Source organism: Somniosus microcephalus, chromosome 7, assembly GCF_052327205.1.
Source record: "Somniosus microcephalus isolate GS21.2 chromosome 7, FLI_Smic_1.0, whole genome shotgun sequence".
Classification (NCBI taxonomy): Eukaryota; Metazoa; Chordata; class Chondrichthyes; order Squaliformes; family Somniosidae; genus Somniosus; species Somniosus microcephalus.
The window spans coordinates 10,641,045-10,666,600 of NC_140993.1; the positions used below are offsets into that span (position 1 = coordinate 10,641,045).

Genomic DNA, 25,556 nt, shown 5'->3' on the forward strand with positions numbered 1-25,556 from the left:
CGATTCTCCACCTCAAGATCTTGTCGTTTTTGATTTTGCCCCTCTGCTTGTTGTTAAACATAAAGGCAACTGAACGCTGGTCAGTGAGCAGGGTAAATCGTTTTCCGGCCAGGTAGTGCCTCCAATGACGCACAGCCTCCACAATAGCCTGGGCCTCCTTCTCAACAGCGGAGTGTCTGGTCTCCGGGCCCTGGAGGGTTCGTGAAAAGAAGGCCACGGGTCTCCCCGCCTGATTAAGGGTAGCGGCCAGGGCAAAGTCGGACGCGTCGCTTTCTACCTGGAAGGGGATGGATTCGTCCACTGCGTGCATGGTGGCTTTGGCAATGACTTCCTTGATACGGTGGAAGGCTAAGCGGGCCTCTGCCGTCACGGGAAAGGAGGTGGACTTGATCAGCGGACGGGCCTTGTCCGCATAGTAGGGGACCCACTGGGCGTAATAGGAGAAAAACCCTAGGCACCTCTTCAGGGCCTTGAGGCAGTGGGGCAGTGGGAGTTCCATAAGGGGACGCATCCGGTCGGGGTCGGGACCGATGACTCCGTGTTCCACAACACAGCCAAGGATGGCGAGGCGGGTTGTGCGGAATATGCACTTCTCCTTGTTATACGTCAGGTTCAGGAGTTGGGTGGTGCGGAGGAATTTTTCGAGGTTTGCGTCATGGTCCTGCAAGTCATGGCCGCAGATGGTCACATTGTCCAGATATGGGAAAGTGGCCTGCAACGCATTTTGATCGACCATCCGGTCCATCTCCCTTTGGAAGACGGAGACCCCGTTGGTGACGCCAAAGGGAACCCTAAGGAAGTGATAGAGGCGGCCGTTTGCCTCAAAGGCAGTATACTGGCGGTCCTCAGGGCGGATACGGAGCTGGTGGTACGCTGATTTCAGGTCAATGGTCGAGAAGACGCGGTACTGCGCGATCTGGTTGACCATATCAGCTATGCGGGGGAGTGGGTAAGCGTCCAGCAGGGTGTAGCGATTTATTGTCTGGCTGTAGTCGATGACCAGGCGCTGCTTCTCGCCGGTCTTAACGACCACAGCTTGGGCTCGCCAGGGGCTGGTGCTGCCCTCAATAATCCCCTCCTTCAGGAGCCGCTCCACTTCGGTTTTAATGAAAACCCTGTCCCCGGCACTGTATCGCCTGCTCTTTGTGGCGATGGGCTTACAGTTGGGGGTGAGGTTAGCAAACAGTGGGGGGGGGGGGGGTGACTCTGAGTGTAGAGAGGTTGCACCTGGTGCGCGGCGGGCAATTTTGAAGCTGCTGGCTGCGGACTGTGAGTGGGGGGAGGGGTCCACCGTATGCCATCGTAACACTTTTAAGGTGGCACTGAAAATCTAACCCCAGTAGAACGGCAGCGCAGAGGTCGGGCAGGACCAGAAGTTTAAAATTATCGTACACAGTCCCGTCTACTACGAGTGTCACCACGCAGTAGCCGCCAATGTCCGCCGACTGGGACTCGGAGGCCATAGAAATCCGCTGGTGCGCAGGCAGGACTGGGAGAGAGCAACGCCGCACCGTGTCGGGGTGGATGAAGCTCTCCGTGCTCCCAGAGTCAAAAAGGCAGATTGTTTCGTGACCATTTACCTTAATGTCCATTGTGGACCGGGCCAGTTGGTGCGGTCTCGCTTGGTCCAGCGTAACGGATGCCAGCGTAGGGGTCGGTGTGTCGCTGCGGGTATCAGATGAGGCGGTGTTGGGGGCCTGTTGTGTCCCGGCTGTCGTCCAAGATGGCGGCGTCCATGATCCCCATGTGGCTGGAGGCGTCCAAAATGGCTGCTGTTCCGGTGGTTCGCACATGGCTGGGGAGGCCCAAGATGGCAGCCCGCACGGCCCACACGCGGCGCTGCTGGGGTTCGGGGTGGCTTTGGCTCTGCAGACGCTGGCGTAGTGTCCCTTCTTCCCGCAGCCCGAGCAGGTCGCATTTTTCGCCGGGCAGCGCGCTCTGGGGTGTTTGGCCTGGCCACAGAAGTAGCATTTCTGGCCTTGGGGCACTGCTGTCTGGCCTTGGGACACTGCTGCGGTAGTTGGGCCGTTGCTGGGCTGTGGCTGGGGTGGCACGGCGCTATGAGACGGTCCTACCATGTCCCAGGCTGTCGTTCCCCGCGGCGTCCACGGTGCAGAGGAGTAGGCATCCATGCCCCGGTAGGCTGCGTCCAATGATAGTGCGAGTTCAGAGGCCTTGTTGAGATCGAGGTCATTCTGCTCCAGCAGTCGCTGTCGGGTGTAATTGGACCTGTGGCCCGCTACAAAAGCGTCCCGGATAAGTTCCTCTGTGTACACGGCGGCCTTTACATCCTTACAACCACAGGCCCGGCCAAGCACAGACAGTGCCTGAAGGTATTCCTCGGTCGATTCCCCAGGTTGTTTACGACTCCCCAGGAGGTGCCTAGCGTACACCTCGTTCACTGGGTGAGTGTACTGGTCCTTGAGCTTGATAGCATCCGCATACGAGGCCGCGTCCTGGATGACCGAGTACACTCGGTGGTTCACTTTGGAGGTCAGGACATCCAGTTTGTCCTCGTCCGATTTGATTGCAGCGGAGGCGGTCAGGAATTTTTCGAAACACCTAAGCCAGTGAGTAAACTTGGTGGATGAGTCCGCCTCCCAATGATCTAAGTCCAGGCATGCTGGTGTGAGGATCTTCTCCATTATAAAAATCTTGTTAATAAAATTGATGCGCTATCAATAACTCAAAAGACTGAGATTAAGCGAGTAATTAACAGGCTTTTATTAACAAGAGAATGAAGGTGTGCCTCGAGTGGTCGACCGGTCCAGAATGTAGAGGGACTGTGGAGCAGTCACCTTTATACCTGGACTCGTGGGAGGAGCCAGCCGAGACATGTACAGGCATGTACACAGTGGAATACAAACAGTGGTTTACCACAGTTACATTTAGTCCCCTCATCCAAATCATTGATATAGATTGTGAATAGCTGGGGCCCAAGCACCGATCCTTGCAGTTCCCCACTAGTCACAGCCTGCCATCCTGAAAAAGACCCGTTTATCCCTACTCTTTGTTTTCTGTCTGTTAACCAATTCTCAATCCATGCTAGTATATAACCCCCAATTCCATGTGCCATAATTTTGTTCACCAACCTCTTATGTGGGCCTTCTGAAAATCCAAATACACCACATCTACCGGTTCCCCTTTGTCTACTCCACTAGTTACATCCTCAAAGAACTCCAATAGGTTTGTCAAACAGGATTTCCCTTTCATAAATCCATGTTGACTCTGCCCAATCTTACTATTAGTTTCTAAGTGCCCAGTTATTGCATCCTTTATAATAGATTCCAGCATTTTCCCAACTACTGATGTGAGGCCAAGAGGTCTATAGTCCCCCGTTTTCTCTCTCCCTCCTTTCTTAAATAGCGGGGTTACATTTGCTATCCTCCAATCTGCAGGAACCGTTCCAGAATCTATAGAATTTTGAAAGATGAGAACCAATACATCCACTATCCCAATGGCTACCTCTTTCAAAACCCTAGGATGTAGGTCATCCGGTCCTTGGGATTTATCGACTTTTAGTCCCATTAATTTTGCTAGTACTGTTTTTTTACTACTAATAATTTCTTTAAGTTCCTCATTCTCGCCACACCCTTGGTTTTCTCATATTTCTGGGAGGTTTTTTGTGTCTTCCTCCGTGAAGACAGAAACAAAGTATTTAATTTCTCTGCCATTTCCTCATTCCCCATTATAAATTCTCCCGTCTCTGACTGTAAAAGACCTACATTTACCTTCGCCAATCTTTTCCTTTTCACATACCTATAGAAATTTTTACAATTCGTTTTTATATTTTTTGCTAGTTTGTGCTCATTGGCTGCTGCATTTCCTACATTATAAAATTGGCTGTAAAGCGCTTTGGGATGTCCTGAGGTCGTGAAAGGCCAAAATTGGATAAGGAAAAAGCTATTACAGGAAACTCACTCTTAACTGGCAAAATTCAGGAGTAGGTTCAGGTAAGTTTCACTATATATTAGTGGCCGTGTAACCGGGGTTGCTGCACCTGTGGCCGTGCAACAGGGACTCCTGGATCTGTGGCCGTGCAACAGGGACTCCTGGATCTGTGGCCGTGTAACCGGGGCTCCTGCACCTGTGGCCGTGTACGGGGCTCTCGTACCTTGGTAAGTATACCTCTCTGTAATCTGGACTTTTTGATCAACCGGCACCACGCCGGTCCCGTCGGTGCCGGATAAAAAAGAGTTTCCTGTATAAGGGAAAATGGAAAAAAGTGAGGAAATAATGTATGCAAGATTACAGTTGCAATCTGAAAAAGGACTAAATCTATACTCAAAATTTTCCAGGGCTCTTGAAAGTGTGGAACAAGGTGATATGATTCTTTCTGAAGAGAGCTAAAAGGAACTTTTTTCGGTTGTTGACAGGTAACGTACACTTCTGCATCTGACTATAGAAACGAATCGCACTTGAGTGTTCACTTCAATGTACTCTTACAAAATCAGCCCATTTTAATAAGGCGCGATACGGTATTAAAATTATTGCTGTCTGAGATAAAATTGCATAAAAGTAATAAATTAGGATGAGTGATCCTAAATGATGGTCACTGTAGTTTATCCTGTCACTGGTGGTAGCTTTATTTTCGGGGCTTTCCACCAACTATTTAATTCTGAAATCGTTTCTGCAAATTTAAGACATTTAAAATAACTTTATAAATACTCTTCAGAATTATAGGAGAATGTTGGTTAGAACCAATGTAGTCGTTTATCCTAGTCATTTGCATAATTTTTCAAATGCTAACATTTAAATCCAAATTCCAGACTGAGTGAAGACAATCCCATCAGAGAGGATTTGTAGTAAGGAAGCTAAATTTTACTTTTTTAAACTTCTTTTAAAAATAGTAACAGGTCGTATACCGTTGAATATTCAAGTGATACTAACTTTTCTCAGTTTGTGTTATTTTGGTTCCTTTATGATGTGTAATAAAAACATTGGCCCGGAATTTGCGGTTGTAATGATGGCGAAACTGTCGGCGTTCTGTGTAAAACTGACAGCAACTCCTGACGTCCGCACATGCGCAGTTAAATGCGGAAATCCGTAAGTTGGAGTCAGTGGTGCCCTGTTCCTCCACAGGGTGCGTTGTGGCAATCCCTCCAGATGCATTCGGCACAGAATCAGTGATTTGATGTGAACTTCAACTTTTTACACACTATTCTCGCAGTAAAAACCCTTTAAAAAAGTTAAGCTTTGTTGAATGGGGTATAACTGAATTTCTAACAGCGTGCTAAGTCATAATTACTGCTAAATAACCTCTCTGGCCTGGAAAAACTAATTTTAGAAGTCTGGAGTGTCATTCCCTCCATTCCATGATAAAAATTCGATAGATTTTTAAAATAATAAAATTCAATTTTAAATTTTTTTTTAAATTGTTTGATATTTCAGCTTCTACCCTTAATACCATGTGTATGTCCCAATCTTTATTCCGTTCTCTGTAAAATTATTAAAAAGTGAATGATAATCCGTGCATTTTACTTCCTGGTTTGCTGTCTGTGAGACTTATTCAATCTGATTGGCTGGTTGGGCTGCTTGATGACGTCAATGTTCCTGGACGCCACAGATCCCCTATAAGATGGTGCCAGAATGAAATTGACGTCGTAATAGGGGAAATCGACGCCACAGAGCCCGCTAAATCTTTGTGGGCAGCTTTCTTCGAGGTCAGCGGCGAGCGCTGTCACTTCACCGCTGACTGCAAAATCCAGGCTAATGTTGTTCATGAATATTTAGGAGAGTTTTCTATATGTATTCTGTTTCTATGATCTAGTTAGACTTCTGGCAAGTGTATTCTATTATACCCATGTGGTTGTTTTCCAGATTATTTTAAATTAAATATTTCCCATTCTGAGTACTTAGATGTAGGCTGACACATCAGTGCAGCACTGAGAGAGTGCATTATTGTCAGAGTTGCTGTCTTTTGGATGATATGTTAATTTGAGGGCCAGTCTGCTTGTTCAGGTAAGCACAAATGATTCCACTTAGAAGAGCAGGAAGTTCTCCTGGTGTCATTTGCTATTTATGGGACCTTGTTCACAAATTGGCTGCTGTTTTTGCCTCCAACACAACGGTGATTACACTTCAAAAGTAATTAATTGGCTGTGAAACACAATGGATGGCCTGAGGATATTAATGGCGCAATATGAATGCAAAGTATTTCTTTCCTCCCACCCCTTTCCTTCTCTCTCATCCCGCTTTGCCCCTCTATTGCTTCTCCCCTGTTCCTGCCCATTCTTCTCTCTCTTCCCTTTTGCTCCCCTCCAATCTACTCACTCTCTCCTCTACCTTCTTGCCCTACCCTCTCCCTTTTTCTCCCTGCCTCCTCCAACCATCTTCTCTTTTGTCCCCTGTCCCCAACCCACGTCTCGTGCTTTTCCCTTTCTTTCTCCTCAAACTTCCTCCAACTTTCCTCTGCTTCCTTTTACTCTCTCCTCTTCCTTCTCCCTCCCTCCTTGCCCTTGCTTCACCATGTCCCTCTTTCTTTAAAAAAAAATCTCTGCAAATATTGTCTTATGAGTGGCTCTTGGGTATGCCTCTGTGTGCCTCTCCCCCTCCTTGTCTTGCACACACAACTGCCAATATTTGCAATGTTTATATTTTCTAACTACTGTATCAACAAAACACAGATGGTACCATAGAATATTTCAAAACTGAAAATTGTTAATGGAGAAAATTAATTCAAATTAGGATGAGGAAAGGCAGTTTTTCTGCTTGATGCACTTGCTGAGGTCAAACATTTTTTAAAAAGTTTACTTGAAAACCTATTCATTCATCTAATTTGTATCAAAATAATAAAAAAGAACACAAGCCACGATGGACATATTTCTACTGAGGAAAATAAACAATAGAATATTTATAATTTTAATCTAAAAGCTACAGCAGATGGGCAATCAGCATAATGTCATGTATTTCTCAGCTTCTCTATTTTAAATAAAACACAATATAAACTCTACTTCAATAAAGCTTTTGACATTTTTCCTCTAGCTTTTCTTCAAATAATTTCAAAAAACATACTGACGAGAAGCAAAATGTTACTGAGTCATTCTGAAAAATATTGCACATGCTCAATCTGCATTCAGCTAATAAAGTCACAGCTCTAGGTAGCAATCTCAAGACCAAGTCTGGTCATTTTCTAGAGTCTAAGGCCTTAAAGTAAAATCTTTAATGAAGCTATTAAAGAAACAAGATAATTTAAATCATCACCATTCATGAATGGATATGGCAAGACGGCTGAGCTTTGACCTGATCCATGGATTGTGGGATCGTTTATCTCTGTCTAGAAGCACGCTGTTTCCGTTGTTTAGCATGCATGCAGTCTCGTGTTGTAGCTTCACCAAGTTGCCACCTCATTTATAGGTACGACTGGAGCTGCTCCTGGCATGCTCTTCCACACTCCTCATTGAACTAGGGTGGGTCATCTGGATTGATGGTGATGGAGGAGTGAGGGATATACCAGGATTACAGATTGTGGTGAAGTATCATCCTCAATCCCCTCAGTCATTCTGGTTGTTCTCTTCTGTATCCTTTCAATAGTTGCAATATCCTTTTTTATACTCTGGCGACCAGAACTGTACACAGTATTCTAAGTATGGTTGCACCAATGATTTATAAAGTGGCAAGAGTTCCTCACCATTTTGGCTCAATATTGACCTTTTAATACATCCCAACCAAGGTTCCCTCTAATTTTTTTGGCGCCGCACGGGCCATTCAAAATACCGCTCATGCACGGTTTTTATATCAAAAAGCCGGCTGCGCGGGAGAATTGATCCCAACATCTGATTTGCTTTACTAACTGCCGCCGAGCATTGTTGCCATTTATTGTCAATCAGGACCCTCTGATCTTTTGTCTGCCCAATTCCCAATTATATTCAAATCCTCCTGTGGCTGATCCTATTCAGCTTTGGATTACAAAGGGAGGGAAGTTATGCTTCATTTGTACAGAGCCTTGGTCAGAGATCCCATTGGGAGTACTGCGTTCAGTTCTGGGCATCACACCTCAACAAGGTTATATTGGCCTTGGAGGCCACCAAAATTATATTAGGGCTAATGGCCTTAAATTATGAGGACAGGTTGCATAAACTTGCCATTTATTCCGAGAGTTTAGTAGGTTGAGGGGTGATCTAATTGATGTGCTCTAAATTATAAAAGGATTCAATAGAGCACATATAGAGAAACTATTTCCTCAGGTGGGAGAATCCAGAACAAGAGGGCGCAATCTTAAAATTAAAGCCAGGCCATTCCGGAGTGAAATCAGGAAGCACTTTTTATGGGTCAATTGAAATTTTTAAACCAAGATCGACAGATTTTCATTAGGTAAAGGTATCCAGGGATATGGATCAAAGGTGGGTAAATTGAGTTGAACTGATCGGCCATGATCTAATTGAATGTCGGAACAGGCTCGAGGGGCTGAATGGCCGACTCCTGTTCCTGTTTCCCTATCCTTGCTGACCTACACATTAACTCCTGACCTCCCAACACCTCAAATTAAAAAAAATTATTCTTGTGTTTAAATCCCGTCGTGGCCATTCCCCTTCATACCTCTGTAATCTCTTCCAGTCCTACAAACTCACCGCCCCACCAAGTTCTCCATTCCTCTGCCTCCAGCCTCCTGTGTATCCTCTCTTTCTTTCACATCACCATTGGCAACTATGCCTTCAGCTGCTTGGGCCCCACAGTTTGTAATTTCCTCTTTAAGATCTTCCATCTCTCCACCCTCTTTTCTTCCTTGACTACCCTCCTTAAATTCTACCTCTTTGACCAAGCTTTTTGTTATCCTTCCTCATTTCTTCTTTGGCGTTGCCTCCACTTTTTTCCTTGTAAAGTGCCGTAGGAACAAGATTTTTCTACATTGAAGACATTATACAAATGCATGTTGTTGTTGTTTGTGTGTATCCTCTCCCTCCTTTGCTCCAGTGCCTTCAGCTGCTGAGGCCCCATACTCTGGAATTCCCACTTTAAGCTCCCCGTGCTCGCCCACCTCCTTTTAATACCCTCCTTAATACTCACCTCTTTAACCAAGGTTTTGGTAATCCATCCTGCTCCTTCTTTCCCCTGGTGTCCATTTTTTTCCTATGCCTTCGCAAAGTGTCTTGAGATATTTTTCCATGTTAAGTGCATTGTACAAATGTATGCTGTTATTTGATGCAACAAAAGTCTAGAATCATTCAAATTGAAGTTAGATGCCATGATGGAGGAAACCATAGTTTTTTTAATGGAAGGATGAGCTAGATGAACGTGACATGTTCATGCATCATTTATTGTGATCTAGCAACCAATTTTATGACCAGTAGGATTATTCTTGCTGGCACAATTCAGGCAAGTGGGGGAACATCAGGAAATGCCACACTTTCCAATATCAGTGTTATCCCGCTGATCAACCCTGAACTTGGCTTAAAACAATGAGCTGAGCTTTAAACTTTACAACCTATCCATCACCACGACCACTTACTTCCGCCTGTATAATGTTACCTGCCTCTTCCCCTACCTCAGCGCTCCTGCTGCTGAAATCTTTGTGTCATTGTCACCTGATTTCACCACTCTAAAGTTCTCCTTGCTGCCATTCCATTCTCCAGCCACTATTAACTTGTCCAAAATTCTACCACACATGTACTGCCCCATGCTAAATCCTCCTCATCCATCACCCCTTGCTAACCTACATTGGTTTCATTTCCCCAATGCATTAAGCTAAAAATCTTTGTCCTTGTCTATAACTCTCTTCATGGCTTTGTCCTACCCTTTTTCTGCAGTCTCCTTCAGTCCTATATTCCCTCCCCCCTGCACCCCCCCCCCCCCCATGCTCTGTTCCTCTGACTTGGGTGTTTTGGGCATCACCTCTTCCTTCGCTGCATCATTGGTTCCAGAGCCTTCAGCCATCATTGTGCTACTCTCTGAAACTCCCTCCCTGAACTCTCCACCTTTTCACCTCTCTCGCCACCTTTAAAAGTCTTCTTAAATCCATCTCTTCAACCAAGCTTTTGATTACTTTTCCAAACATCTGTGTTGCTGGCTCAGGGTCCATTATTGCGATACATATTTGTGAAGTGCCTTGGGATGTTCATTACATTAAAGCTGCTACAACACAAGTTGTTGTTGTTTTCCACACCACCCAATTTTCTTTACCTGGTCCATTGCTCGTGGGAGTCGCTTTAGCACAGAATGTGCAAGAGCTTTGTTTTATCTGGTAATTTACTGCAAATTAGATGTCAGTGTGTCTTCATACAATTTCCAGTTCTGAATGCTGGGAATGTGCAATGCATACCCATACAATAGTGCCACCTTAAAGGCCAGTAATAGTCTGGCCTTTCAAGAAGCAATACCTTGAAGTGAATTGTAATATGATTGCTGCAAACTAAATTCAACAAAATGACTATATAGTTGAGGTTTTTTTTGTAGATGAATTAATACGATGAAAGAAGAGATATTGGGAATATTTGCCCTCACCAGACCTGATATACTGATCCCTGCTATTACTCACAGCCAGGTTTACAAATCCAGGTACAACTCGGCCACCTGGGACCTTCTGAAGTCTACTGTGAATGCAGGCTCAGATTCATGAGAGAGACTAACAATGGAGTGTGCCATCTGCTGCATCCTCTACCACAGGGACAGCACTGCGATGTCACAATTGCCGTGAGCCTCTATGCCTCTGGGTCTTTTCAGGCTACAGCAGGGAACATTTGCAACACCAGTCAATCGGCAGGGCACCGATGCACCATGCAGATCACTGATGCTTTGTTCACCAGGGCAAAACCCAGTTTCCCGGTTGAACTGCAACAGCAAAATGGAAGAGCTCTGCAATTCTTTCATTTTGCAGGATTCCCTGAAGTCTAGGAGGTTGCATACGACCATATGAACAATGATGGACAAGTAAAGACCCTCTGGCCCATCGAGCCTGTCCCACACAATTGCAATACCTTGTGTATCACAACATGTATACTCCACTATACCCGAAACCATGTGATCTGATCTGGGAGAGGCAAAAAAACAGATTAAAAACCCAGGCCAATTTGGGGGGAAAAATCTGGGAAATTCCTCTCCGACCCATCTAGGCGATCGAAACTAATCCAGGAGAGCACTTTGGTCCCGAATTCCCTGCAGTACCTACCTTCTGTAAGAAGTGATCTCCACCCCAACCAGAAACAGGGCCAGCTCTCGCTTGAAGGAAATCAGCGAATCAACATCCACCGCACGAGGCAGCAGCCTGTTCCAGAAGTCCACTGTTCTCTGGGAAAAGAACCACCTCCTGACATCTAATTATTCATACAATAGCAAAATACTGAAGATGCTGGAAATCTGAAAACAACAGAAAATGCTGGAAACACTCAGCAGGTCAGGCAGCATCGTGGAGAGAGAAACAGAGTTAACGTTTCAGGTCGATGACCCTTCGTCAGAACTGGAAAAAGTAGGGGCAAGGAAAAGGAGGAAAGAACAAAGGGAAGGTCTGTGATAGGCTGGAAGGCTGTCGAGATTAAAAGACAAAAAGGGATGATGGTGCGAGGCAAAAGGAGATGGCAATGGGACAAGTTAAGAAACAAAAGATGACTCTAGATGAGGTGTAAATGGCAATGGCAGAATCATTAACAGCTGCCATGTGAGAAGAAAAGATAAAAAATATAGGGGCCGAAGTTATAGTCTGAAATTCTTGAACTTGATGTTGAAAGATGAGGTGCTGTTCCTCGAGCTTACGTTGAGCTTCATTAGAACAGTGTAAGAGGCCGAGGATGGAGCGATTAGAGTGGGAGTGGAGGGGAGAATTAAAGTGACAGACAACCGGAAGCTCGGGATCGCACTTACCGACTGAACGGAGGTATTGCGCAAATCTGCGTTTGGTCTCCCCAATGTAGAGCAGATCACATCGTGAGCAGCGAATACAGTATACTAAATTGCAAGAAGTACAAGTAAATCGTTGTTTCAAATTCAAATTCAAATTCAAATTGCTTTATTGGCATGATAAGGTACATCTTATGTTGCCAAAGCATCATAATACATTTATGGTTGAACACATAAACGCAGTTCTATTCATACAGTGTATAAACAGGTATATCCCTGAGTGTATAAATATACAATCGCATTATTTATATATACTCTTTTCTGGAAGGAGTATTTGGGGCCCTGGACAGTGGGAAGGGAGGAGGTAAAACGGCAGGTGTTGCATCTCCTGCGCTTGCACGAGCAGGTGCCGTGGGAAAGGGAAGGGGTGTTGAGGGTGATAGAGGAGTGGACCAGGGTGTCTCGGAGGGCGCGGTCCCTTCGGAATGCTGAAAGGGGAGGGGAAGATGTGTTTGGTGGTGGGATCACGTTGGAGGTGGCTGAAATGGCGGAGGATGATCATTTGAATGGAGGCTGGCGGGGTGAAAGGTGAGGACAAGGGGAACCCTATCGTGGTTCTGGAAGGGAGGGGAAGGGGTGAGAGCAGAAGTGCAGGAAATGGAATGGACACGGTCGAGGGTCATGTCAACCACAGTAGAGGGGAATCCTCGGTTGAGGAAAAAGGAAGACATATCAGAAGCACTAGTATGGAAGTCACGATGCGGTCTTCGCTACATTGGGTGACCACTTTGCGGAACACCTCTGTTCAGTCCGTAAGCATGACCCCGAGCTTCCGGTCGGCTGTCATTTTAATCTCCGCTCCACTCCCACTCTGATCTCTCCGTCCTCGGGCTATTGCATTGTTCCAACGAAGCTCAACGTAAGCTCGAGGAACAGCGCCTCATCTTTCGATTAGGCACTTTACAGCCTTCTGGACTCAACATCGAGTTCAACAATTATAGACTATAACCTCGGCCCCTATATTTTTTTTCTCTTTTTTTTCTCTCTCTCTCTTGATGATTCTGCCAGTGTCATTTACACTTCATCTAGAGTCATCTTTTATTTCTTAATTTGTCCTATTACCATCTCCTTTTGCCTTGCACCATCATCCCTTTTATCTTTTAATCTCTCCTGCTTCCCACCGATCACAGACCTTCCCTTTGTTCTTTCCTCCCTATATACTACATCCACTAGTGGGTGTAGTATATAGGCCTCCGAACAGTCGCAACTCGGTTGGACGGAGTATCAATCAGGAAATAGTTGAGGCTTGTAATAAGGGAACATCTATAATTATGGGGGATTTTAACTATCATATAAATTGGACGAATCAAATTGGGCAGGGCTGCCTTGAGGATGAGTTCATTGAGTGTATTAGGGATGGGTTTCTTGAGCAGTATGTAACTGAACCAACCAGGGGGCAAGCAACCTTAGATCTGGTCCTGTGTAACGAGACAGGATTAATTAAAAATGTCCTAGTAAAGGATCCCCTTGGAATGAGTGACCATAACATGGTTGAATTCCATATTCAGTTAGAGGGTGAGGAGGCTGTATCTCAAACAAGCGTGCTAAGCTTGAATAAAGGAGACTATGAAGGTATGAGAGCGGAATTGAGTAAAGTGGATTGGGAAAATAGGTTAAAGGATAAGACGATACATGATCAGTGGTGTACATTTAAGGAGTTATTTTACAAATTCCAAAAAAAGTATATTCCACTGAGAAAAAAAGGGTGTAAAAGAAAAGACAGCCATCCGTGGCTAAGTAAAGAAATTAAGGATAGTATTCGACTAAAAACAAGGGCATATAAGGTAGCCAAATCTAGTGGGAGGATAGAGGATTGGGAAAACTTTAAAAGACAGCAAAAAATAACAAAAAGATTGATTAAGAAAGGGAAGATAGAATATGAAAGTAAATTAGCAAAAAATATAAAGACAGATAGTAAGAGTTTTTATAGTTATATAAAAAGAAAAAGGGTGGCTAAAGTAAATGTTGGTCCCTTAGAGGATGAGACTGGGAAATTAATGGTGGGAAATATGGAGATGGCAAAAACACTGAATGAATATTTTGTATCAGTCTTTACAGTAGAGGACACCAAGAATATCCCAACACTTGACAAGCAGGGGGCTATAGGGGGGGAGGAGCTAAATACGATTAAAATCACTAAGGAAGTAGTACTTGGTAAAATAATGGGACTCAAGGCGGATAAATCACCTGGACCTGATGGCTTACATCCCAGGGTTTTGAGGGAAGTGGCGGTAGGGATTGTGGATGCATTGGTAATAATCTTCCAAAACTCCCTGGACTCAGCAAAGGTCCCGGCAGACTGGAAAACTGCGAATGTAACACCCTTATTTAAAAAGGGCAGTAGACAGAAGGCTGGAAACTATAGACCGGTTAGCCTAACATCTGTGGTAGGTAAAATTTTGGAGTCCATTATTAAGGAGACAGTAACAGGACATTTGGATAATCATAATTTAATAAGACAAAGTCAGCATGGTTTTATGAAGGGGAAGTCATGTTTGACAAATTTGCTGGAGTTCTTTGAGGAAGTAACATATAGGGTGGATAAAGGTGAACCAGTGGACGTAGTGTATTTAGACTTCCAAAAGGCATTTGACAAGGTGCCACACAAAAGATTATTGCTTAAGATAAAAAATCACGGGATTGGGGGTAATATTCTGGCATGGATAGAGGATTGGCTATCTAACAGAAGGCAGAGAGTTGGGATAAATGGTTCATATTCAGACTGGCAATCAGTGACCAGTGGTGTTCCGCAGGGGTCAGTGCTGGGTCCCCAACTCTTTACAATCTATATTAACGATTTGGAGGAGGGGACCGAGTGTAACACATCAAAGTTTGCAGATGATACTAAGATGGGAGGGAAAGTAGTGAGTGAGGAGGACATAAAAAACCTGCAAGGGGACATAGACAGGCTAAGTAAGTGGGCAAAGATTTGGCAGATGGAATACAATACTGGAAAGTGTGAGGTTATGCACTTTGGCAGAAAAAATCGTAGAGCAAGTTATTATCTTAATGGCAAGAAACTTGAAAGTACTGAAGTACAAAGGGATCTGGGGGTCCTGGTGCACGAAACTCAAAAGGTTAGTATGCAGGTGCAGCAAGTGATTAAGAAGGCCAATGGAATGTTGGCTTTCATTGCTAGGGGGATAGAATATAAAAATAGGGAGGTATTGCTTCAGTTGTACAAAGTATTGGTGAGACCGCACCTGGAATACTGCATACAGTTTTGGTGTCCATACTTAAGAAAGGACATACTTGCTCTCGAGTCAGTACAAAGAAGGTTCACTCGATTAATCCCGGGGATGAGGGGATGGACATATGAGGAGAGGTTGAGTAGATTGGGACTCTACTCATTGGAGTTCAGAAGAATGAGAGGCGATCTTATTGAAACATATAAGATTATGAAGGGGTTGGATTGGGTGGATGCAGGGAGGATGTTCCAGATGATGGGTGAAACTAGAACTAGGGGGCATAGTCTTAGAATAAGGGGCTGCTCTTTCAAAACTGAGATGAGGAGGAACTACTTCACTCAGAGGGTGGTAGGTCCATGGAATATGCTGCCCCAAAAAGCTGTCGAAGCTACATCATTACATAAATTTAAAACAGAAATAGACAGTTTCCTAGTAGAAAAGGGAATTAAGGGTTACGGGGAGCGGGCAGGAATTTGGACATGAGTCTAGGTTCGGATAGGTCATGGCCCTGTGGGTAGCGGAGCGGGCCCAGGGGCCGTGTAGCCTGATCCTGCTCCTGTTTTCGTGTGTCTAATGCTGTTCGATTCAGGAGATAGTCCTGTCATAGTGGATTGGCGGTTAGGATCAGATCAGCCATGATCTTATTGAATGGCGGAGCAGGCTCGAGGGGCCGATTGGCCTACTCCTGCTCCTATTTCTTATGTTCTTATGTTCCCTTTCCCTGCCCCTACACCTGTTTAAAAATCTGTTACTTCTCTAACTGTTTCCAGTTCTGACGAAGGGTCATCGACCTGAAACTTTAACTCTGTTTCTCTCTCCACGATGCTGCCTGACCTGCTGAGTGTTTTCAGCATTTTCTGTTGTTACATACAATTATTCATGCTGCCCATGTGATCATCTGGGCCTCGAAACACAAACTCCACGTAGTTGGGAACTGCAAGGATTCACACCTCATCGTGTAGGTTAATGCACATGCCCCAGGTGGCAGTAATAATTCTTTTATTTTAAGACCACCCTCTGTGCCTGGTTTATTTGAATGAGAATGTACACATGTAGAATGGCTTCTAGGAGGCCAGGATTACGCTCTGCAGCTGGAACTGAAAACTGCCCAAAACTCTCTTTCCTTGAAAAGCTGCTGCAGCCCTTTAAGTGCCTGGTAACCTCCCCTCCCTGCAAGCTCCTAGTGACTGTCGGATTGAATGCTGGGAGGTTGCTTCGAATGTATAATGAAGCTTCAAAACGAAATTGAGGGAGAACAATCATGCAGAGTGTGGCAGGCACAAAACCTTCTGTGCACCATTCCCCTGATGGACTGTTCAAATTGGAAAATACACCCAATAATGTCACATGTGTTACTGCTTTTTACTATAAAGCTACAGCTGTCCCTTGATATGAATTTTCCAAAGAGATTCACTTTATGACCGCTTTTTTAAAATGCTAGTGTTTTGATACTTCACCTGGCCCTGACCTCGTCCCAAATTCCAATGATGGGGTCATTTAAATAATAGGAGCGAGCACCTGTGATGTCACAAGTGGGCGCGCGCCCCACAGAGGCAGTGGAAACTCGGAGGGTCAGCGCGCCACTCTGACAGCGGGAGCAAGAGGCACCTTGGGCCAAAGAGAAAAAGGCGTTCACAGTTATTTAAATTGCTGTCCAGTGACAGCCATATCGGTGCGCAATGGCAATTGATCCCTCCAGGATTGATTGCTGTTTGCCTTTTCTTTTTAAACTTTGGAGCCTACTTAAAGCCCCGAATGGAACCTAAAGCTATGCCCAGCAGGGCCAATTGGGCACATCTGGTTGGATTGGTAGGACAGCCCAGGAACACCACTAGTCACCCCAACTGCTTGTAGTGATGCAAGAGGGTGCAGGCAGAAGAAGCACTCACTTCTTCCCCAACTCAATTGCAGGGCTCTGTAAAAAGAGCAGAAACCCAGCAGATCTGGGTTCTGCCCTATCTGTCAACCCCTCACGCTGGACTTGCACTCAAATTGTACAATTATCATCCCGATTTAATTGCTAATCATGATCCAGCTGTAACCACATTTCAGTTGCTGCGATTATGCCTTAATTTTTCCATTTTAATCCATGACTCTAGTTCCTCAAATTTGTTTCATTAAAATAGTTTTATTGAAACAATTCAGAAGTGGAACCTCCGCTAAATAGCAGTCTGAATACCAGACTTAATGAGGCACAATATACTTTGTTTAATCGGTTTAGCTGCAAACTAGAACCTGAAAGCCAGGAAGACCCAGTAATAATAGGTAAAGAGTTCCCTTCACGCATGAGCTAGTTTTGTTTTGAGTACAATACCGAACTCTTACAATACCAGATCCTTACAATACGAAATTCTCCACCCTGGAGATGGGGTGTTACGATGCCATTTTGTCTTTAAGAAATAGACAATTAAGATGACCAAGAAGCAAATTTGCCTTTCATTGGGACAGGCCAAGAAACGGAAGGGAATCCATTGTCTCTTCTAAGTATTAGTCGAATATGGTCAAAAATGTCATGTTTTTAATGGTATAATTTACTACTGCAATTAGTTAAATTTTGGAGGTTGATATGGCACTGATATTGCTGTTGAAAAATTTTGGTACAGAACTTTGGGTGTCTGCATTGGTGACGTAGGTACATGTAAATTCACCAGCAAGAACCCTGAACCCCATCAAATAACAGTCTCAGGTTTCTATAGCCTGACCCATGAATGTGATACGGTTACAGTCTGCTCCTCTTCATTAAAATTATCAAATAAATCAAAAAATTTTTAGCCTAAATTCTAACTTTGCTCTGAAATCTATGATGCTTAATTCAGATTATTGGATTGTTCTGCTGCCCGTATCCTAACTCACACCAAGTTCCATTCACCCATCACCCCCTGTGCTCGCTGATCTACATTTGCTCCCAGTCTTGCACCGCCCTGATTTTAAAACTCTCTTCCTGGTTTTCAAATCCCTCCACGGCCTCGCTCTCTCCCTATCTCTGTAACCTCCTCCAGCCCCACAACCCTCCCTATCTCTGTAACCTCCTCCAGCACTACAACCCTCCCTATCTCTGTAACCCCCTCCAGCCCCTACAACCCTCCCTATCTCTGTAACCTCCTCCAGCCATACAACCCTCCCTATCTCTGTAACCTCCTCCAGCCCTACAACCCTCCCTATCTCTGTAACCTCCTCCAGCCATACAACCCTCCCTATCTCTGTAACCTCCTCCAGCCCTACAACCCTCCCTATCTCTGTAACCCCCTCCAGCCCCTACAACCCTCCCTATCTCTGTAACCTCCTCCAGCCCTACAACCCTCCCTATCTCTGTAACCTCCTCCAGCCCCTACAACCCTCTCTATCTCTGTAACCTCCTCCAGCGCTACAACCCTCCCTATCTCTGTAACCTCCTCCAGCCCTACAACCCTCCCTATCTCTGTAACCTCCCCCAGCCCTACAACCCTCCCTATCTCTGTAACCTCCTCCAGCCCCTACAACCCTCCCTATCTCTGTAACCTCCTCCAGTACCTACAACCCTCCCTATCTCTGTAACCTCCTCCAGCCCCTACAACCCTCCCTATCTCTGTAACCTCCTCCAGCCCTACAACCCTCCCTATCTCTGTAACCTCCTCCAGCCCTACAACCCTCCCTATCTCTGTAACCTCCTCCAGCCCTACAACCCTCCCTATCTCTGTAACCTCCTCCAGCCCTACAACCCTCCCCATCTCTGTAACCTCCTCCAGCCCCTACAACCCTCCCTATCTCTGTAACCTCCTCCAGCCCTACAACCCTCCCTATCTCTGTAACCTCCTCCAGCCCTACAACCCTCCCTATCTCTGTAACCTCCTCCAGCCCTACAACCCTCCCCATCTCTGTAACCTCCTCCAGCCCCTACAACCCTCCCTATCTCTGTAACCTCCTCCAGCCCCTACAAACCTCCCTATCTCTGTAACCTCCTCCAGCCCTACAACCCTCCCCATCTCTACAACCTCCTCCAGCCCCTACAACCCTCCCTATCTCTGTAACCTCCTCCAGTATCTACAACCCTCCCTATCTCTGTAACCTCCTCCAGCCCTACAACCCTCCCTATCTCTGTAACCTCCTCCCGCCCTACAACCCTCCCTATCTCTGTAACCTCCTCCAGCCCTACAACCCTCCCTATCTCTGTAACCTCCTCCAGCCCTACAACCCTCCCTATCTCTGTAATCTCCTCCAGCCCTACAACCCTCCCTATCTCTGTAACCTCCAGCCCTACAACCCTCCCCATCTCTGTATCCTCCTCCAGCCCCTACAACCCTCCCTATCTCTGTAACCTCCTCCAGCCCTACAACCCTCCCTATCTCTGTAACGTCCTCCAGCCCTTCAACCCTCCCTATCTCTGTAACCTCCTCCAGCCCCTACAACCCTCCCTATCTCTGTAACCTCCTCCAGCCCTACAACCCTCCCTATTTCTGTAACCTCCTCCAGCCCCTACAACCCTCCCTATCTCTGTAACCTCCTCCAGCCCTACAACCCTTCCTATCTCTGTAACCTCCTCCAGCCCTACAACCCTCCCTATCTCTGTAACCTCCTCCAGCCCCTACAACCCTCCCTCTCTCTCTAACCTCCTCCAGCCCCTACAACCCTCCCTATCTCTGTAACCTCCTCCAGCACTACAACCTTCCGAGATCACTGTGCTCCTCCAATCCTGGTGTCAAATTTTGTTTGATAACGATCCTGTGAAGAGCCTTGATGCTATATAAATGCAAGTTGTTGTTCAATTTTTACTGCAAAAAAAAACTTCAAACTATCAGGAGTAGGCTGCGTAGTGGACCAGCGTTACCTTTAAGCGGCGCTGCCGCACTCGCTCCAAGGGACGCACGCAGCCGGCTTTTTAATACAAAAACCAGTATGTTTTGCGTGGTATTTTGAATGGCCTGCGCGGTGCCAAAAAAAATTAGAGGCAACATTGTGGTGGACTAGTATGGATATTCTTTTTGGGAAGAGTAGGAAGATCTGCTCTAACCTGTTGTACCTTAGTTTCTTATATGTTTACTATCTCTTGTAGAGATCAGTACTGTACTACAATACTGCTTGAATGTTTCGAAATTAGGTTATTTTCACTTGCATCGCATTTACATATGTTTTTCTTTCTCTCTAATTCAGATATAACAGGAATTTAGCAAGATGCCTTCTCACGGTAAACTTGTGGTGCCTGATGGTTTGAAGTCTCTGCTAGAGGCATTGGGCAGAGCTGTTGTGCAAGACCAGCCTGATAACATACACCATTTTGCCTCATCATATTTCACGGAGTTGCTGCATTTTCGAGATGGTTTGTGTTCTGCTTTCATTTATTTCTTTGTTGAGTATTTCAAATATAATCGAATCCCAATTTTTTGTAAAATACAGCTCAGCTTATTATACTTCCATCTGTTGTACAGGGAATTCAGCTCTTGATACATGTGACCTCGTGAAAATGTTCCATTTGAGCAGAGGTAAGAATAATTTACTGAATGGGGAATAATCTGCTTAACTTTTTTTAGCTGCATTGATTAATACTTATTATGGATTAAGATTGTGCTTTAGTGTTTTTTGTTTTCCTCCACTAAACTATTTATTTGCATTACCATTTGTTAAAACAATTAAATTGTATCTACAATTTAATGATTAATATATCATGAAACTGCTGGACAAAGAATTTACCTACTTTCAAACCAGTGAGGCAGACACATGGATATGCACTTGAAGTGCCGTAACCTACAGGACTACGAACCAAGAGCTGGACAGTGGGATTAGGCTAGATAGCTCTTTCGGCTGGCACAGACACGATGGGCCAAATGGCCTCCTTCTGTGCCGCAAATTTCTATGATTCATGGCAGCAGGAAGAGGAGATCAGAGATGGATAGATCAAGTTTGGAAATGGTCAGTTTTGTTTGGATACCTTAGTAGTTGATGATAGCGAATAATTGGCACTTGTTATATACAAATCATCTTTCTCTAATTAAATTCTAGATGTAAGAAGTCACACAACACCAGGTTATAGTCCAACAGTTTTATTTGAAATCACAAGCTTTCGGAGCGCTGCTCCTTCGTCAGGTGAAGTGAAGAGATGCATAAAGACACAGATTATATAGTCAGAGAATAATGTCAGATGATTACAGGTAATCTTTCTAACTGCCATTTATTACACCTCGGCAGAGCGATAATCACAGCAATCAAAGATGTGAATGGTGTCCAAACAGGTCAGTCAGGAAAACATTACATCAAAGAACAATGAGGTGGGGTCACAAGGGGTAAAATGTTGCAGATGCTGGGGTCTGTATGAAAAACAAAAAACAGACAAAAAACATTTTCTTTGCTGGAAATCACAGCAGGTCCGGCCGCATCTGTGTGAGAGAACAAGCCAACGACGACTCGAGTCGATTCGGCCGGACCTGCTGTGATTTCCAGCAAAGAAAATGTTTTTTGTCTGTTTTTGTTTTTCATACAGACCCCAGCATCTGCAACATTTTACCTCTTGTGACCCCACCTCATTGTTCTTTGATGTAATGTTTTCCTGACTGAACTGTTTGGACACCATTCACACCTTTGTGATTATCTCTCTGCCGAGGTGTGATAAATGGCAGTTGGAAAGATTACCTGTAATCATCTGGCATTATTCTCTGACTATATAAGCTGTGTCTATAGGCATCTCTTCACTTCACCTGACGAAGGAGCAGCGCTCCGAAAGCTTGTGATTTCAAATAAAGCTGTTGGACTATAACCTGGTGTTGTGTGACTTCTTACATTTGTCCACCCCAGTCCAACACCGGCATCTCCACACCATAAATTCTAGATGAACTAGTTTGGGCATCACATGGCCCAGGTGTTTGGCAAATAGCTTTTTTTGATTCTTTTTGGTTTCCAGACAAGGTACTAAGGTAAGGTTAATGGGGAGAATATATTAAACTACTTGAGTTTTCCTCTTTTTTTTCACACCTATTTCCCATGGTCACAATTTAGTGACACTCCTTTAATATTGGTAATGCCTTGAGATATTGTCTGCTTTGAATAAGAAATAGCAACGGCTACTATTCAGCCCACTCTTTCATTTTTCTTCTCCCTGCCCACTGACCTGCCCCTATTTGACCCGGCTTCACTTTTATAATAACTGTTTTTGGTACTCCAACTGTTGCTCACTCTCTGACCTATTCCTGAGCCCTACAATTGTTGCTCAGCGCCCTTTGCCTTTTTAATAGCGTTATAAAGCTTTAAAGGAAAAAAATACCTCCCTGCCCACTAAAGCTATTACACAGTAAGGGTTTAAGGAAACAAAATTGTCAGGATCAGCCTGGTGAGGGTGATAGTTGGCATAGGGCAATTAGGCAGAGGAGGGGTTGGTAGTTTAGAGCCTTTTGACGTCATCCTAGTGGATGATTGGGGACTTGGACTAATATATGGATAGCATAGAGCGCTAAAATGGAGATGATGCATAAATGGATGGATGGGGTCAGTCTTGGGGTAGTTGGAAGCGATGTGAAGCAACTGTCAACAAGTGTGCACCAAAGAGTAGCAGAGTGGACAACTATAGCCAGATCTCTCATCCCCTTCCCACAACACAAAACCTGCCTCAAGCCCCGGTGACATCCCTTATCTGACCCACAATTCAAAATCTGAAACTGTGCTACAAACGTGTAGTTTTGGAAATGCAATTTGACCAATTGGGTTAATTCAAAGCAGCTGTTTGCTGGTCAACTCTACTGTACTGGAGTTAGTACCAGTGTACAGTAGAAACAATAGTATTTTTTTGAGATGGAGAGGCAAAGCTGAGAATATTAAGCTTGTTTAGAACCTTGGTTGGACCACACTTGGAGCACTGTGAACAGTTCTTGTCTCCATATTCTAAAAAGGATCTAGAGGCACCGGAGGAGGTGCAAAAAATGACAGCGGAACTGAGAGGTTACACCTATCAGGAAAGATTGAACAGGCTGGGGCTCTTTTCTCTAGAAAAGAGAAGGCCGAGGGGTGACCTAATAGAGGTCTTTAAAATTGTGAAGGGGTTTGATAGGGTAGACATATAGAAGATGTTTCCACTTGTGGGGGAGACCAAAACATCCGATCATACAAGCAATGACGGACAGGTAAAGACCCTCTGGTCCCTCGAGCCTGTCCCACACAATTGCGATATCTTGTGTATCACAACATACACTCTCCACCCTACCCGAAACCATGTGATCTCCTGGGAAAGGCAAAAAAAAAGATAAAAAACCCAGGCCAATTTAGGGGAAAAAAATCTGAGAAATTCCTCTCCGACCCATCTAGGCGATGGAAACTAGTCCAGGAGATCACTCTGGCCCTGAATTTCTTGCAGTACCTACCTTCTGTAAGAGGTGATCTCCGCCCCAACCAGAAACAGGGCCAGCTCTCGCTTGAAAAAATTCAACGAATCAGCATCCACCGCACGAGACAGCAGCCTGTTCCAGAGGTCCAATATTCTCTGGGAAAAGAACCACCTCCTGACATCTAACCTCGATCTAGCCTTATACAATTTAAATTTGTCACCCCGGTCCTCCCTAACCTATTCAATTGAAACAAACTGTCAACTGGAACACAATCTATTCCCTTCATTACCTTATAAACCTCAATCAGATCCCCTCTAAATCTATGCTTCTCTAAAGTATAGACTCCCAACTCTTTGAGCCTATCTTGATAACTAAGATGCTTTAGACTGGGAATTAGTCTAGTGGCCCTCCTCGACACTCTCTCCAAAGCCTCAATATCACCCACTATGTGAGGAGACCAAAACTGGACACAGTATTCCAAGTGCGGCCTGACTAAGGTCTTGTACAAGGACAAAGTAGTGTGCCTCATCTTATACTCAATTGTCCTATGGACACAACCCAACACCCTATTTGCTCTAGCTATCACTTCACGGCATTGCTCATGTACCTTTTAAAGATGTATGTACTAGAATGCCCAAATCTCTTTCTAGCTCCACCTTCTTTAATGTTTTTCCCTGAAAGGTGTATGAATGTTGAGCATTTGCCCGGCCCACCTGCATAACACTGCACTTGTCGAAGTTATACATCATTTTCCAGTCATGAGCCCAATCTCCTAACGCATTAAGATCTGCCTAAAGTAGACGAGCATCATCTACAGTCCTAATACTCACACAGATCTTGGTATCATCTGCAAATTTGCAGGTCATGCCCCCATCACCTACATCCAGATCATTAATAAAGATAGTAAAGAGCAACGGTCCCAACACCAATCCCTGCGGGACACCACTGGTGACCGGTCTCCAAACAGATCCAAATCCAACTATAACTACTTTTTGCCTACGTCCTGCCAGCCAATTCTCAATCCAGCTCAATATATTACCACTAATACCAGAGGCTTCGATCTTATAGAGAAGCCTCTTGTGCTGTACCTTATCAAAAGCTTTTTGGAAGTCTAAATAGACAATATCTACAGGGCTTCCTTCATCTACCAACTTTGTAACTTCTTCAAAAAATACAATTAGATTTGTAAGACATGACCTTTTTATGAAGCCATGTTGGGTGTCCCTAATATGTCCCACTCTATCCAAGCATTCATATATTGCATCCCTAATGATTCCCTCAAGCATCTTACCTATTACTGATGTTAAACTAATGAGCCTATAGTTACCCGGGTCTGTCTTGTCACCTTTTTTAAAGATGGAGACTACATTAGCTTCCTTCCAGTCTATAGGAACCATTCCAGAGTGCAGTGAGCTATTAAAAATACAGGTTAGGAGCTCGCACAGCATCTGTCCCATCTCCCTGAGGACCCTCAGGTGGATATCATCTGGCCTGGCTGCTCTATCTATTTTCAAGCTCTTAATTCTTTCTAAAACAATATGTTCATCTTTGTAAATATTACTAGTTTTGTTAGTAACATTATTAAATTCTAATAGTTGAGCATCTTCAAGGGTGAAAACCGACGTTCAGGTGTCTGACCCGGGTGCCTATAACAATTACTGATAATTAATCCCTGCCCGTGAGCTTGCTCCACTTGAACCCAGATAACCTCAGCTGTACTTGATGAGGCAATATCAAGTCTTTCTCTAGCTGTTAGATTCTCACTGATAAAAATAGCAACCCCTCCTCCCCTTTGACCGACTCTATCCTTTCTGAATCCCTTGTAGCCCTTTAGGTGAATTTCTGTCCCATCACTTTAGTCTAGCCACGTCTCAGAAATACACAATGGGCTGGATTTTGTCAATGGGGACGTGATGGAGGCGGGACTCCCACTTTTTGGGTTGTAGTCCCGCCTCCATCGATTTGTGGCCAACCCACGCGAATTTCCCTTGATTGACCTTGTTGAGCCCGCCTAGCGGGCTCAGCAGGCCAATTAAGGGACACCCGGTTACAGGTGACGTCAGGGATTGACATTTCATCTGTCAAGAGCATTTGACAGATGAAATATCAGCGTTTGACAGCTCTGTGAAGCTGTCAAACACTGACAATCTGGCTTCTAACTTGAGTCCTTCTCCACAGACTCAGTTAGAAATCTCTCCAGAACAAAATGCTGAATGCTGCAACTTTTGACAGCTCGCGGCCATTCTGCTTTCTGTGC

At 44.8% G+C, this 25,556-nt stretch overlaps 1 protein-coding gene across 2 annotated transcripts in view; it reads left to right on the forward strand.

The window, feature by feature from the left end:
* Positions 1-25,556, forward strand: part of LOC147114511 (uncharacterized) — a 94,907-nt gene that overhangs the window by 23,506 nt on the left and 45,845 nt on the right. For both annotated transcript variants that reach the window (XM_085992227.1, XM_085992228.1), the window contains exons 2-4: positions 4,299-4,376; positions 20,145-20,310; positions 20,420-20,473. In XM_085992227.1, coding sequence (XP_085848353.1) covers positions 20,166-20,310; positions 20,420-20,473 — 199 coding nt within the window. In that variant the 5' untranslated portion in view covers positions 4,299-4,376; positions 20,145-20,165. The remainder of the gene's footprint in view (positions 1-4,298; positions 4,377-20,144; positions 20,311-20,419; positions 20,474-25,556) is intronic.